The following is a 16,210-nucleotide window of genomic DNA, read 5'->3' as shown; positions in this document are numbered from 1 at the left end:
TATGAAAAGACTGTAATCTGATTAAATGTTCTGATTCTTAGTATTTTTTTTACCCACAGTTCCTTGTGCAGCCAGCTCCATCAATGCAACATTGGACTGTGTGCGTGGGACAGCCACTGTGTCGTGGCAGAATGGGACAGGAGCTCAGGGTTTTGCTGTATCTGCCCTTTCATCTCGTGGTAACAGGGCTACCTGTGTCTCCAACAGCTCCATCACAAACTGTGTGCTGAGCTCTCTGCAGTGTGGTGATGTGTATGCGGTGACCGTACAGACTCTTGGACAGACGTGCAATGCCAGCTCACAGATGACTGGCTCTCTGATCACAGGTAAGGCTTAATGGTCTGTACTGTATGGCTGTGAGCATGGCAGTATTTTACCCCTGCGTTGGTAATGCATCAATTCACCGTGGTGGTGCGGTGGTTTTAGAATATTTGTGCGTGTGGTGGGTGCTTGAGCCCAGCCCTGGAGCACCCACGGGATCGGCGTCTACGTGGGTACTGTAGCACTTCCATCCGTAAAACAAAACTTGGTTCAAGTGAGAAATCTTTTTGGGGTTATAATGTTTCCAGATGTGCTGAAAACAGGTTCTGATGGTGTACTGGTAGGGCAGATTGAGACTTTTTCACAACCTTGACTGACCAAGAGAGTTCAGCTCCAATCTTAGCACACCTGCCTAAAAGTTTCTAGTATGTTTAGTTAGCTGCTTCAGCTGTGTTTGATTAGGGTTGTAGCTAAACTCTGCAGGACACCGACCCTCCAGGACCGAGCACTGACACCCCTGCCTTAGATGTTGTATTTAATCTGAAAGAGCTCATATAACATACTAAATGAACACTATGCTTTTGTCTTTCAGCACCCTGCGCTCCTGAGTCTGTGGTCAGTCAGCTGTTAGACTGTCAAACAGGTGCTGTTCGCATCAGCTGGCAGTCAAGTAACGGATCACTGAGTTACTGTGCTAAAGCTGTATCCACGGCTGGTAATCTGACGTGTAACTCAACATCCACATCCTGCGTTATTCCTGCCATCAGCTGTGGACAAACCTATAACATCACTGTGGCCGCTCAGGGCAACGGCTGTACCGCCAAGAGTGTGACCAGTCAGATAACAGCAGGTACAGTATCATTCAGACAAACATATGTCCACGGTGACTAACATTTGAAATAAAACAATCCTGCAGAATAAATATTACAGGACATACACATATTAAAGGAGTAATTCATAGGAAAGTTGTAATTACCCCATTATTTACTCACATTAATGCCATCTTAGATGATATGACTTCAGCAAAACACATTCAGTGTTACATTAAGGCTCACATAAAACACATCTCATGTTAATCTTAAGTATTTTTTGTGATTTTCACAAAAGTTTTACAAAATGCCTTCCAGGAAAATTTTCTTCGAAAAATATATAAACATACAAATATATCAAATTAAAAAGGGCAGAACCTCTGCTTTCAATAAAACAATATACAACAAACAAACAAACAAACAAAACAGGAATAAAACTTTCATCATGTCTATTTTTTACAAATTTTTTGTCGAAAAGATGAAATAATTGCATTTTTGTGAAGGGATTTTGTTAGAGATCATATTCAGAACGATTATAAAAAATATCCTTTAAAAAGTTTTAGTTTTTTCCTCCTCTATAGGGCCCTGTCCACCCAGTTCAGTCTCAGCTGTGTTGTTGGACTGCTCTTCTAACACCGCCTTAGTGTCCTGGACCTCTATACCTGGAGTTCAATATACAGCGAGAGCCAATGGCACCACAGGGTCCTCTGCTGGTGTGGAGTGTAATACAACAAACTCAAACTGCACTCTTACCAATCTACAGTGTGGCAGTCAATACAACATCAGCGTCACTGCTACCAGAAACAACTGTAGTACTACAGCCAACATGATGTCCAACTTTACCACAGGTTAGAGTAACTTAGACACTATACTAAACTGTATAAAATTATACTAAAGCGAAATTTTGTCTACACTTCAGAGTCAGACTTCATCTTACAAAATGCACTGTGGTGGCCACGTTAATGTGATGTTTCAGATGCTAATACCATAGTACTTAAAAACAGAAGTATTTGGACACTTTAACAGGCACATTACTGCAGATAACAAATTTTTAATTACTTAAAATATTTTAAATGTTATGCCCGAAAAGGGTGCCTGAGCAATCAAACTTTAAAATAAATGGTACTTGAAAAAATATTTATTTAATATACTACAAACATCTTCATCCATTTTCTATCCATTTTTAAGTATATCATAAGTGTCCAAATATTATTGCCACTGTTATGTACCATGGTACTGTAGGATTACCATATACATATAATGGTGTGAAAAAATGTTTGCCCCCTTTTTGATTTTTTGCATGTTTGTCACACTTAAATGTTTCAAATCATCAAACAAATTTAAATATTAATTAAAAGATAACACAAGTAAATGCAACATGCAGTTTTTAAATGAAGGTTTTTATTATGAAGGGAAAACAGAATCCAAACCCACATGGCTCTGTTTGAAAAAGTGCTTGAATTACCCCAAAAATACCCCAAGAACACAACGGCAACTCATCCAAGAAGTCACAAAAGACCTCACAACAACATCCTAAGAACTGCAGGCCTCACTTGCCTCAGTTAAGGTCAGTGTTTATGACTCCACCACAAGAAAGAGACTGGGCAAAAATGGCCTGCATGGCAGAGTTCAAAGACAAAAAACGCTGTAAAAAGAACATAAAGGCCCGTTTCGGTTTTGCCAGAAAACATCTTAATGAATACTTTTGGGAAAATACTCTGTGTACCGACGAGACAAAAGTTTCACTTTTTGGAAGGTGTGTCCCATCATGTATGGCATAAAAGTAACACATCATTTCAGAAAAAGAACATCATACCAACAGTAAAATATGGTGGTGGTGGGGTGGTCTTGGGCTGTTTTGCTGCTTCAGGACCTGGAAGTCTTGCTGTGATAAATGGAAGCATGAATTCTGCTGTCTACCAAAACATCCTGAAGGAGAATGTATGGCCGTTTGTTTGTGACCTCAAGCTGAAGTGAACTTGGGTTCTGCAGCAAGATAATGATCCAAAACACACCAGCAAGTCCACATCTGAATGGCTGAAGAAAAACAAAATGAAGACTTTGAAGTGGCCTATTCAAAGTCCTGACCTCAATCGTATTGAGATGCTGTATCATGACCTTAAAAAGGCAGTTCATGCTAGAAAACCCTCCAATGTGGCTGAATTACAACAATTCTGCAAAGATGAGTGGGCCAAAATTCCTCCACATCGTTGTAACAGACTCATTGCACGTTATTGCAAACACTTGATTGCAGTTGTTGCTGCTAAGGGTGGCCCAACCAGTTATTAGGTTTAGGGGCAAACACTTTATCACACAGGGCCGTGTGGGTTTGGATTTTGTTTTCTCTTTATAATCAAAACCTTTATTTAAAAACTGCATGTTATGTTAACTTGTTATCTTTGATTAATATTTAAATCTGTTTCATGTTCTGAAACATTAAAGTGTGACAAACATGCAAAACAAAAATCAGGAAGGGGGCAAAACTTTTTCACACCACTGTACTATGCATTTTAAATTACACAGTATTCCAAAGTACTATACGTTGCATTACCGTAATTGTAGTGTAACTATGTTCAGAAAATATGGTATTATTGTAACTTCTGTCATGTACAACAGACTATTTGAAAATCATCTCTCATCTCCTTATCTCTCTTAGCACCGTGTGCACCGGTTCTGTCTGACGCTGTTCTGAACTGTAGTTCTCGGTCCGCTATGGTGACGTGGTCCGGCTCAGCGTTGAGTGGAGTTGTGGTCTCAGTCAGCGCAGTGAACACTCAGGGTGTCCGACTGGGCTGCGGACCTTTAAACGGTCAATCCTGTGTAGTGGACGGACTGCAGTGTGGTCAGACGTACACGTTTGGTGTGAACGCATCACAAGGCCAGTGCACCACTGCAAGCAACACACTGCAGAGACAGACAGGTAACAGCAATCTGTCTCACAAGTACAAAGTGCCTTATGTTGACCTATAACATTTCTAAACGATCAGACAATTTTATCTGGCAAATTAATTATTCAAATGAATAACTTTTAATGGAGGGACTAAGGACTAGGGTAATGTACTTGGAAGTTGACTGTGACTAAGGACGGGTTCACAATACCGGATTATGTGCCCAGATCTACCCAGATTACCCCCTCAAAAAAATCCAAAAGAATATCAGGTCCTGCACCCCAATCGGTTCCGACGTTTGGCTTAGATTATAATATAATGTGTGATGTTTACAGATCAAATCTTACACATCATGATGTGCTAACAAGCAAACTGGGGCCGTCCTAAACATATCAAACATGTTTGATATTTAGGATTTTAAATCAGGATGATTACATGATTACTTGTTGCTGTATAGCTCAGTGGTAGCTCAATGGCAGATCATTGCGTTAGCAGCGCAAAAGGTTGTGGGTTTGAACCCTGGGAACACACATACTGATTAAATCCATACCTTGTAATGCACTGTAAGTCGCTTTGAATAAAAGCTTCATAAATAGATACTTTACAATAACTAATGAGAAATCCTAAAAATCTCATTTTTTTAAATCTCAAAAAAAAAAATCACAATTTACATGACATAAATGGTTAAAGTATTAATGCGATTTGGCATCATTTACACAACAACTGCGTTTTGGGGTCACAAGTTTCAAAGTGTACATTTTTGATAACCACGCTTCCTCCTCTCAGTGTAAACTACGCGTTTTGGAATCTGTGATAACGGTGACTTCACTTCAATATTGAAGAGTTTATTGTCATATGGAAACACTGAGCCAATGAAAATATGAAATCATGTAATGCGCATTTGTAAATTCAGTCTATAGACATACGCAAGTATAACCAAAACAGTGATGGTGGCCTACATGTGTTTGTATTGCTCAAGATACTGAGTTTATTAATGCTTCTTTATAAGATAACATCGCCATCTACTGGACAGGCACGCATAATACAGTATATTTAGTCGTCATCACAGCAGCACAGAATGACATATTTTTTTCTCCTTTAGCCCCATATCCTCCACAGAATATCCAGTCCATAACTAACTGCGGCAATAACACAGTGAGTGTGTCCTGGTCTAGCAGCAACGGAACGGTTTCTTATAGGACCACACTGGAATGTTCAAATGGACAGACATACACCTGCAGGACTAATGCAACAGGATGTGACATCACTAACATCCCCTGCGGACAGACCTGCACAGTCAAGTCAAGGGCAGAGGGGACGACCTGCAACAGCACTATTGGCATTGGACCAAATATCACAACAGGTAAGAAAAACAGGCAGTATTATTCTGGGTATTATATGGATTCTGATGCCAGTTCTGGAGTATTTAAAATCAAAATTAATCTTATTTCCTTTTTTTAATATATGCTTCTCGTCTCAATGTGCATATTTCATTAGTTTACAATATTCCAAAGAAAAACTGGTTTCTGAAATGACTTTAGTTCTTGGCTGACATCACCCAGGCTGGGCAGGCTCTTGGTTTATGATGACCAAACCCCACATAGCGATTTCAGCATTGCTTTAGACTTTCACTTCACATTAATCCTTTAGCAGACACTTTTATCCAAAGCATTTACACATGAGGTAAAGAACAGAAACAATTAGAACAACACGAGAACAGCAATACATAAGTGCACAAAAACTAGCCTCATCAAGCCTAGCACAGTATACATAGCTAACAAATACAAAGTTGCTTTTTAAGAACAGAAAAGATAAAAATAGGAAAATAGAAAAGATATTAAACTCTGTATTAGTAAGTAAGGTGGTCAGGAAGGCGGAAGAGATGGGTTTTAGCTGATTTTTAAAGACTGGTACAGAATCAGCAGATCTTGTGGCAACCAGCAGATCATTCCACAGTTGTGGAACAGATACAGAAAAGTTATGTAAATTTATGTTATGTGACAAGACTTGCTTGTTGGTAAAGCGCAGGGATCTAGAGGGTACATAACTCTGTTTAAGTGAGTGAAGGTAAAGGGTGCTGAACCACTGGTGGTTTTAAAATCCAGGAGCAGAGCAATATCTCTATTGCCGCTGTATTCTTGAACATCTGTAGAGGTTTTGTTGTGCAGGCTGGGAATCCGGTCAGTAGCGCACTGCAATAGTGAAATCTGGACAGGACAAGTGCCTGGACTAAGACTTGTGTATCATGCTCAGATAGGAACGGTCTATTGTTGTAAAGGATAAATCTACAAGAGCAGGTGTTGCTGGCAACATGATCCGTGATGCTAAGCTGATCATCAACTACCATTCCAAGGTTTCTGGCTGTCCTGAAAGGTGTAATTTGTCCATGAACCCAGTGGTTGTGATGAATCTAAGGGTCAGTCGATATCACAAGCAGTTCTGTCTTTGCAAGGTTCAGCTGTAGTGGATGATCCTTCATTCACAGTGAAATGTCACTCAGACATGCTGAGATGTGGCTAGAAACCGTTGGATCGTCAGGCTGGAATGATAAGTGGAGTTGTGTGTCATCCACATAACAGTGGTAGGAAAAGTCATGTTACAGAACCTAGGGATGTCATGAATACAGAAAAGATCAGTGGTCCAAGCACTGAGCCTTGAGGTACCCCATAATCGAGACGTTGGGGTTTAGAGACATCACCTCTCCAGGATACTCTAAATGACCTGCCTGCTTGAGAGTCTTGGCAATCAAGGGAAGTCTGTAGTTTTCTAACATTGCAGGATTAAGTGTGTGTTTCAGCAGCAGGGTTATATGGGCCTCTTTAAAAGCTGTAGGGAATGTACCAGTGGAGAGAGATGACTTGATAATGTGGGTGAGAGCAGGGATAATCAATGGAGAAATAGCCTAAAGCAGATGGATGGGTTTTAGCGGACAGGTAGTGGTTACTGTATATGTGACCGATCACAGAAAGTAGGGACACAAGTCGGATCTGGGGCATTTTGAGTTATTCATAGATTCTCATAGTGTAGTCTCTAAGATTTCCAACGATGTGTAACACATGGAAATCTGATAATATTTGAAGAAGTTGTTGCCATTTGAATGTAGAAACTGAAAAAAGTCAAAGCGGATAAATTAGCCTCCTAAGTTTCACCTTTCTCCTGCTGGAAGTGACAATAGGGCTCATTTACATCTCATTGGCTAAGCCATACCCCCGTAAAGCCGTTTTGGGATACAGATGCTCTAGCATCATATGCAGTATTTTGTGACAGAAGAACGGATGACAACATGCAAAAAATAAACAGGACTTTTTACCTTTGTGTTGATCACAAGTCGACTCCAGTCTGTTTCAGATGTGTGAATCGTCCAATGACCATTTTTGTCCACAAATGCATATAATCCGTGAAATATAGATATATAGTCTATTGTTTACGTCAGATTTGGCTTGAACGTCTTGTAATAGAATATAATATACAATCTGAGGACTATTTACGTCGTAACACTGTATATGAGATTACACTTTAGGTTCCGGTAAACACATGAACCCGCCTTCAAAGTTTGTAATTAAAATAGGGAGACAGTACAATAGATAATCCAAATGGTGCCGTCGAAAAACGTGACGTCCTTTAAGAATGTAACCAATCGCTTGCTCGTTCCTCCATCAGCCAATGACTACTTTTTTTTTTTGCGTAAACGTCAACAGTCACGGATGTTACTGACAGCTGATCAAGTTCATCATGAGTGACTTTACAAAAGCAGTAGTGTTTCCCACACATACCCTTTCTGATGTGAGTCTGTGTCCGAGCTCTCTCCCTACCTATGATGTGGCATGCCCGTGCACGTGTTCTGTAGTAACAGCAACCGTGTATTCTCTCATATTTAAGAATTTGCAACAAATTGTCTGCGCTATACGCGATATGCAATAAAACTACCACTCGTATTTAAATTAAAAAAACGCTCACAACAACACTGATGAGAAGAGCAACATCAGTACAGCCTCAATGTAAATGTATGATGATTTTTTTCAGACGATGTCGCGTTTTTAGCAGCAGTTTAAGAAAGAGCTGATTGGATTAAACAAAGAGTAACTGGGTCGTGGGTCCTTACTGGGTCCTGTTTAGTCACTATTTTAAAGACAACAGAACAGAAACTATGTAAAAATAGCATTCAGTTGTGTTAAAAAGCAATATAATGTGACGGATGCAGGCATTTGTTATAATACATACATAATGCTTTTTATTTATAGGCCACAAATGTAATGTGTTTGTTAATGTTGTTTAATGTAAATTGGTTTTAATACTTTATTTGAACCAATTATTATTGCATCTTCGTTATTATGTAATTTTAAATGCTACTGCTCACTTGGGTCTATTTTTACTACCCCAAAATAACAAATTACTTCATTATCAGTTAGCAAAATAATTGTTAGGGCCAGTCCTTGATTAGTTAAAACATTTAAAAATAATGTGATTTCAGTTTCTTATTCATTTATTTTATCATTGTGGGTTTCTTAAAAAGTGTAAAAATATCGTCTCGTCTCGTTCTCGTGAACCCAATCTCGTGTTTCGTCTCGTCTCGTGGATTAAGTGTCTCGTCACACCCCTACAAAACATGTAGCCAATTAGATAACGAATTCAATAATCATTGTGTGACTTTTTTTGTGTGTTTGAATTCATGCTGCGTTGCAAGAACTGACAGTCGGATGACGTCAAAGTACCGCAAGAGTGAGTCGAAATAAGACTACTCCGTAAGATTTCTGAATAACTCTCGTGGTACTTTGACGTCATCTGACTGTCAGTTCCTGCAGCGCAGCATGAAGTCGAACACACAGCAGTGCGTCACCACAGTCACGTGACTTCACGCAGTTCACAACAGAACCAAAGAGAAGACCATGCTGAATAAAGTCGTAATTTTTGCTATTTTTGGACCAAAATGTATTTTCGATGCTTCCAATCATTCTAACTGACCCACTGATGTTACATGGACTACTTTGATGATGTTTTTATTACCTTTCTGGACATGGAAACCGAACGTGTCATTTCACTTTATTTATTATGACTCAACTTGTATATTTAAATGTTCTGATTTCTTTGTATGAATTCAATATTTGGCTGGATGGCTACATCTGGTGGAAATTTTGTGTTAATAGCCCACTTAGAAATCCCCTTACTGATAAAAATGCTGATGTGTCAAATATTTATTTTCCGCGCTGTATATACTAGAGTCAGAACCTTCCGAATGACATACAGGGCCCTATTTTAATGATCTGAAACACAAGTGTGAAGCGCAAAGCGCAAGTGACTTTGTGGGCCGATCTTGGGCGCTGTTGCTATTTTCCCGGCGGGAGAATTAACTCTTGCGCCAGGCGCAAATCAATAAGGGGTTGGTCTGAAGTAGGTTCATTATTCATAGGTGTGGTTTGGGCGTAACGTCAAATAAATCAATCAGAACGCTATCCAACATTCCCTTTAAACGCAAGGGCGAAAGTTCCATGGCGGGTTGCTATTATTATGACGGATTTACCAGGCGCACGCCAGGAGCGTTTCACAGCCGAGGAAATCCACGTTTTTGTAAGATCAGTCAAAGACAGAGAAGTTGTTTTGTAATGGGATAGGAGAAACCCGCCCAAATAGCCACAATTGTCTCATCAGCTGTTATCCCAATCGTTGCGCCAAGGGCTACAATGATGTCAGGAGATGCCAGCATAAATCGGGCACGCCGTGTAACGGGAGGTGGATCTGCCTACACATGACCTGACGCCAGCAGAGGACATCGCCGTGTCCACCCTCACCGCTGAAAGGGTTTGGGGGCTTTGTAATCGGACCCAAGAAACGCAAGCAAGGTCCAACCCCAAAGTACTCTTACAAATCAAGTTCATATACATTAAGGTTTCTTATGAAAACATTCAAATTATTATTTACATAAAATAAACGTAATAAAGCCACACAACAAAATTATGAAAATATTTTAATCGTTATTTGCATGAGAATTTTTTAACGCAGCCACACAATGAATAAAAACTATCACCACAATGCTCACCACTATGATTCCCCTTATCTCATGTGTTAATATTTTTAAGTGTAACAATTTATGATTTGCAAAAATAACTGTTGCATCTGTGTAGATTAGATAAGCAAAGTGTATGCGCGTTGTGCACGCTATACATTATGGTCAAGCATGCGCCCTTAAAATAGCATAATGAACAACGCGCAACGCGCCACTGACTTTAGACTAGTTTTTTTGGTCAATGGCGCAATTGTTTTTTGAAACTGCAAAATAGCATCAGGGATGATTTGCGCCTCAACACGCCTCTTTTTTTGCGCTGAACCGCCCAGGGAGCGCAAGTTCATTTCCTAGTTTGCCGACGTGCGTCTGTGGAGGGAAAAGCCCGCTGTGCGCCGGTGCAAAATACAAATGATACATGCGTCACTGACAAAGTCAATTGCGCTGGGTGCAAGATAGGGCCCACAGTCTCTTTTCATAAAACAAAACAAATACAATTGACTTCGACTAGCAAAAGCGTGATCTAAATCATGATTCATGGCTGCAACATAAACTTAAGTTTATTTATTGTCTACTTTAAGATAGTAATAGTAGTAAATAGAATAGTAAATATGTAAGGCTGCAAAAGCTAAATTAGAGAAACTAGATTATAAAATAATATGCTGATGAGTGGCAGTTGATGGTCATCAGAAGGCTGGTGAGAGAGGGAAACATTTACAGGATTTTTCTGTGTCAAAACTTGAACAACTGAACTCATGGGGCAAGCTTGATGTGTCACCATGGAAAAAATCCATCCAGCCTATTTGGAGTTTTCTAAACGATTCAAAAATTTTAAACTATGTATGAAGTTTCTAAATGAAACATTAAATTTTACTCGTGTCAGTTTTAACTTACAAATCATGATTCAACAAAAACTGTCATACTAAAATTTATTTTAAATGTATGCAAAACGTAAGAACAACTTTGACCACACATACGCAACAATCATGAACAAGGAAAAACATATATAAAGTATATAACACAGATATAGGGTTCTTTTTCCTTGTTCATGATTATTGCACACGTGGTCTAAGTTGTTCTTACGTTTTTGCAAACATTTAGAAGAAATTTTAATATGAAAGTTTTTGTTAAATCATGATTTGTAAGTTAAAACGTCCGTACGCACATTTTAAGAACACATTTGTGCATACGCATGCTTGGTGAATGAGACCCAATGTCTTTAAAAGGGTCCATGTGTACCAAAGCAAACACTGATTACCTAAATGGTAATTTCATAGAAAACAATAATTTACAACAAAATGACAGCACATCAGTAAAGCTAAATAGAGCTTTATGACCTCTTAATTAAAGCAACACTATGTAGTTTTTTTACCTTTAAATAATGTCTCTAAAATTATTTCAGTGATAGAACAACTTTTAACTGGACACATTGTACTGTTGCTGCAACCTGAGCAGCCTCCTACCTGCTACAAACACACTCTGAAAGTGGCGGTGGAGGGTAGGAAACACAGCCCCACCCCTCCCCCTGCCTGCAGAAGAATGTCTGATACCAGGCACTGTTGCGCTTTTCAACCACATGGGGGAGCTGTAAGTCATTTTTACATGGAAACTACATAGTGTTGCTTTAACAATTTAGATCCCGCATCAGTTCTTATTCTTTGATCAAATGTTAAAAACATTTAGAGGCGAAAGGGATTATAGGTATTGCTTAAAACATTCTGAACTTACAATTTTAAGTTCAGTAAACTTGAAAGATTATGTGTATGAATTTTGTATGTGAAAAGTTACATGAACTAAGACTTTTGATTTATGGGCCCAGAATGTAGAAATAACAAAATTGGAAATGTGATGCTGTTGTCTTCCACTTAGATGAAAAAATCATTTTGCATTTAGTAAAATTTACATGTAAGAATCGGATACAAAAAACAATTCCAGAGTAAGGCAAACCTTAAGTATGATGTGGAAGAAATGCAAAAATTTACATCATACTTATACATATACCTTCAAACTGAGCATGTTCATAATCTAGTGCTCGCTATTTTATTAACAAACTTAGAACTTTTAGTTATCTCAGTATGAAATATTAAATTGTCCATACTATTTGTTTTACTTTTTTTGTGGCCATTTTTGCCTTTATTTGAAAGTGATTAAGGAGATGACAGGAAAGTACAGGGAGGAGAGAGGGGTATGGGCTCGGCAAATGACTACGAGCCAGGAATCGAACTCGGGTCGCCAAAAGTGCGAAAACAACACATGTCGGAGCGCTGCCCACTACACCACCGGCTCCGACGTTGTTTTACATTTTTAGAATAATCATTTTTCTTTGAGTAATCTTAATGTTTCTTGTCTTAAATAGTTCAGTAAAATTAAAAAACAAAGTTTTTTATACTGTACCCTGCCTTTAGTAATTGACTAAACTTTTATTAATCTTTAAATACTAAACTGAAAATACAACTTGTCAAACTGCATTCATTCAAAATTTTAAAAAAGTCACTTTCCCTTTTGTCATTCCAAAACATTGTTACAAGATTTCTCCTCTCAAAGGTGACCAGAAGCTGTCGAAGCTGTGGTCACCATTTACATTTTATGAAGCGAAAACCTTTCCAAACATCTTCATATGTCTTTATTGTGTGTGTGTTTGTGCAGTGCCGTGTGTACCTGCTCATGTTCAGGGCAGTGTGGACTGTACATCTGGAAACATCTCTCTGTCCTGGGATCAAAGCGTTGGTGCTGTTTCCTACACCGCGACTGCTCAGGGTAACGGTGGCTATGCTTCAGTATGTAACAGCACTGGACCAGCGTGTGCCTTCTCAAATCTTCTGTGTGGGATGAACTACAGTTTTTCTGTGAGTGCGTCTGATGGGACCTGCAGTACCGCACCGAGCCAATCCGTCCTGCTGACGACAGGTACATATACAAAAGATTGTATTTGTCGCATACACAGTTACAAAGATAAGACTAGTAGTAAATCTGGCATACTGTGTAGACTATGCAATGATTTTTTTTTCTTAAATGTTTAGATATATTTAACAACTAAAACCTACACACCCTTGAGTATAGTATCCACCAAACTGAATTTATGTTGCTCATTGCCCTATGAATATTTTGATTTGAATGCATTTGTATAAATGTCATTCGTCAAAATATAAGTATAATATAAGTATAAAATATAAATATAATATAAATATAAGTAGAAAATTTAAATAAGATCATAAAGTTAGTAATGCCCTAAAAAATATTGCAGATGTTTAAGTATTTACCAAATCTGAAAACGGATGCTCAAGAAGACAACTTAATAAATTAAGCTGTATGTAAGCTTTTGAACAAGATGATTGATGTCAAATCCAAAAATGCAATTCTTAACATTCCTTTTATTTAAAGGTGCAGTGTGTAAATTTTAGCGCCATCTAGTGGTGAGGTGCTGGTGAATTGCAACCAATGGCTCAGTACACTGCTTACCCCTCGTTTTTTTAATCACATAGAAAAGCTACGGTAGCCGCCACCGGACAAACATGTCATTGGAGACAACTTAGTAAAATAAAAGTTTGTCCATTAAGGGTTTCTGTAGAAACATGGCGGCGCAAAATGGTGACTTCCATGTAAGGGGACCCTCGGTATATGTAAATAAAAACGTCTCATTATAAGGTAATAAACACAAAACAGTTCATTATGAAAAGGTCTTTATATACCACTGAAAATATAGTTTTGTATATTATTTTGCATTTCTGTCAAGAGATCCTTCAAAAAATTACACACTGCACCTTTAATGTAAACTTCTGACTTCAACTATATATGTAAAATATTGTAAAATTTAAGATTGAAAAATGTTTATGGTAAATTTCATAGGGATTGTTAATAGCTGTAAATTCTGTGAATTCATTTTCATATGAAATCATATTAAACACATTTCACTTCACTTCAGTACCCTGTAAGCCACAGAATGCAAGCGCCCAGCTGAACTGCAACACAAACACTGCTGTTGTAACATGGGAGCCCAGTGATCGTGTTTTGAGTTACATAGTCAAAGCCAGCAGCCCTGATGGACATCAAATCAACTGCACAAGCTCCAACTACAGCTGCACATTACCCAGCATGCACTGCAGTCAGAACTACAACGTCACTGTCGCAGCCCTGGATGGAGGTTGTGGCAACAACAAAGCAAACTTTATTCTGCCATCAGGTGAGTGTATGGCAACTGTTGTGCACCCGATTACAAAGAAACTCAGATTTATTGCTGTGTAACAGATAAAACCATGCACTTTTTAAAGTAAGAAAATTGCAGCAAATAAATTTCAAAAGAATATTTTTCAGAAATACACAACTGTCCGTGTCTTTGCTACAAGCGAATGGGGCAGAGTCATGTGTTTAATAGTTTTAGTTAATGATAATACCCCTTTGTCTCATAGTGTGTCAGTTTCTCATAGGCTGCGTCCAAAGTCGCATACTGTCATAAGTTAGACATTAACTGGAATTACATTAATTTAACCACAAGTGACATTTTTTAATGAAGCAACATCTGTCATTCATCTTCTTCCTCCTTCTAAACACTTCAGTATCTTGCAGTGACTCGTAGTCTAATAGTGTCTGACTGCCTCATAGTGACGCAGTGACTCATAGTGACGCAGTGTCTCATAGTGTCTCAGTGACTCATAGTCTCATTGTGTCTCAGTGTCTCAGAGTATCTCACTGTCTCATAGTGACACAGTGTATCCTAGTGTCTCATAGTGTCTCAGAGTATCTCACTGTCTCATAGTGACACAGTGTATCCTAGTGTCTCATAGTGTCTCAGTGACTCATAGTCTCACTGTGTCTCAGTGTCTCAGAGTATCTCACTGTCTCATAGTGACACAGTGTATCCTAGTGTCTCATAGTGTCTCAGAGTATCTCACTGTCTCATAGTGACACAGTGTATCCTAGTGTCTCATAGTGTCTCAGTGACTCATAGTCTCATTGTGTCTCAGTGTCTCAGAGTATCTCACTGTCTCATAGTGACACAGTGTATCCTAGTGTCTCATAGTGTCTCAGTGACTCATAGTCTCATTGTGTCTCAGTGTCTCAGAGTATCTCACTGTCTCATAGTGACACCGTGTATCCTAGTGTCTCAGTGTCTCATAGTGTCTAATTTTTTCATTTATTTGGCAAAAAAAGAGAATGTGTATTGCCATCTACATGAACTTTGTGTGCATTTTTAGCACACAAAGATAACTTGCATTTATCAAAATGTCAATATCAGTGTAGCTCTTAGATTTATCACTGAGAGGCTGCTTTAATACTGAGAGTATATGTGGACGAGAGAGAAACATAACGTTAACACCTGTAATATTTAAATCCGTCTCTTTTGTCCACTTTTGACTACTTCTGTCGTGATTACTTTGAGGGGCAATTTATGAGATCGCTTAACTTTTACACGCTAGCAAAATGAAACTACGCGGAAATCAGCCGCTTTCGTTTTATCAATGAAAGGCTAAAAATAGCGCTGAATACGAAAAGACTTAAAAAATGTGTTCAGTACCTCAGATTAGATAAATGGTCAGAGAGAAGGCGATCTCCTGTGGCTGTTCGAACACATTCAACCCATAGACTGCAGTTCTATCTATTGTTTTGTTTCCGCTGTCATCATAGGTAACATGAAATAAAAATGTTTTCACACACCAAACTTATACAACGCTGGCGCATCCTCCAACTGCGGGCAGACTTCCTTTTCTCTCCCACTTGCCATTTCTACACGTAACATAACCTGCAGTTACTTATTCTCCAAACCAGTAACCTCTTCTTTCGCGCGAAAGGGAAACACGCTATCTGAGGTCACATACAGGGCATGAGGCTACATTGCGCATGCCATGAACCGTTGAACCGTGCGACACACACGCGCTCCGAACCGAGACAAGCGAACCGAACGGTTCAGATTTTTTTCATGAACCGTGCCACCCCTAGTCTCATAGTGTCTCAGTGTCTCAGAGTATCTCAGTGTCTTATAGTGTCTCACTCATAGTGATGCAGTGTCTCATAGTGTCTCACTGTCTCATAGTGACACAGTGTATCATAGTGTCTCAGTGTCTCATATTGTCTCAGTGACTCATAGTCTGATAGTGTCTCACTGTCTCATAGTGAAGCAGTGTCTCATAGTGTCTCAGTGACTCATAGTGTCTCACTGTCTCATAGTGACACAGTGTCTCATAGTGTCTTACTATCTCATAGTGACACAGTGTCTCATAGTGTCTTACTATCTCATAGTGACACAGTGTATCATAGTG

At 38.9% G+C, this 16,210-nt stretch overlaps 1 protein-coding gene across 1 annotated transcript in view; it reads left to right on the top strand.

Moving 5' to 3' along the window:
* fndc7rs1 (fibronectin type III domain containing 7, related sequence 1) overlaps nucleotides 1–16,210 on the top strand; it is a 65,447-nt gene that overhangs the window by 38,092 nt on the left and 11,145 nt on the right. The window contains exons 24-30 of the mRNA XM_065276976.2: nucleotides 60–326; nucleotides 854–1,111; nucleotides 1,652–1,918; nucleotides 3,727–3,990; nucleotides 5,061–5,321; nucleotides 12,603–12,863; nucleotides 13,879–14,136. Coding sequence (XP_065133048.2) covers nucleotides 60–326; nucleotides 854–1,111; nucleotides 1,652–1,918; nucleotides 3,727–3,990; nucleotides 5,061–5,321; nucleotides 12,603–12,863; nucleotides 13,879–14,136 — 1,836 coding nt within the window. The remainder of the gene's footprint in view (nucleotides 1–59; nucleotides 327–853; nucleotides 1,112–1,651; nucleotides 1,919–3,726; nucleotides 3,991–5,060; nucleotides 5,322–12,602; nucleotides 12,864–13,878; nucleotides 14,137–16,210) is intronic.

The sequence above is a fragment of the Paramisgurnus dabryanus genome, chromosome 6, assembly GCF_030506205.2.
Source record: "Paramisgurnus dabryanus chromosome 6, PD_genome_1.1, whole genome shotgun sequence".
NCBI lineage: Eukaryota > Metazoa > Chordata > Actinopteri > Cypriniformes > Cobitidae > Paramisgurnus > Paramisgurnus dabryanus.
The sequence above is the reverse complement of the archived record's forward strand: the minus strand, read 5'-3'. Positions and strand labels throughout refer to the sequence as shown.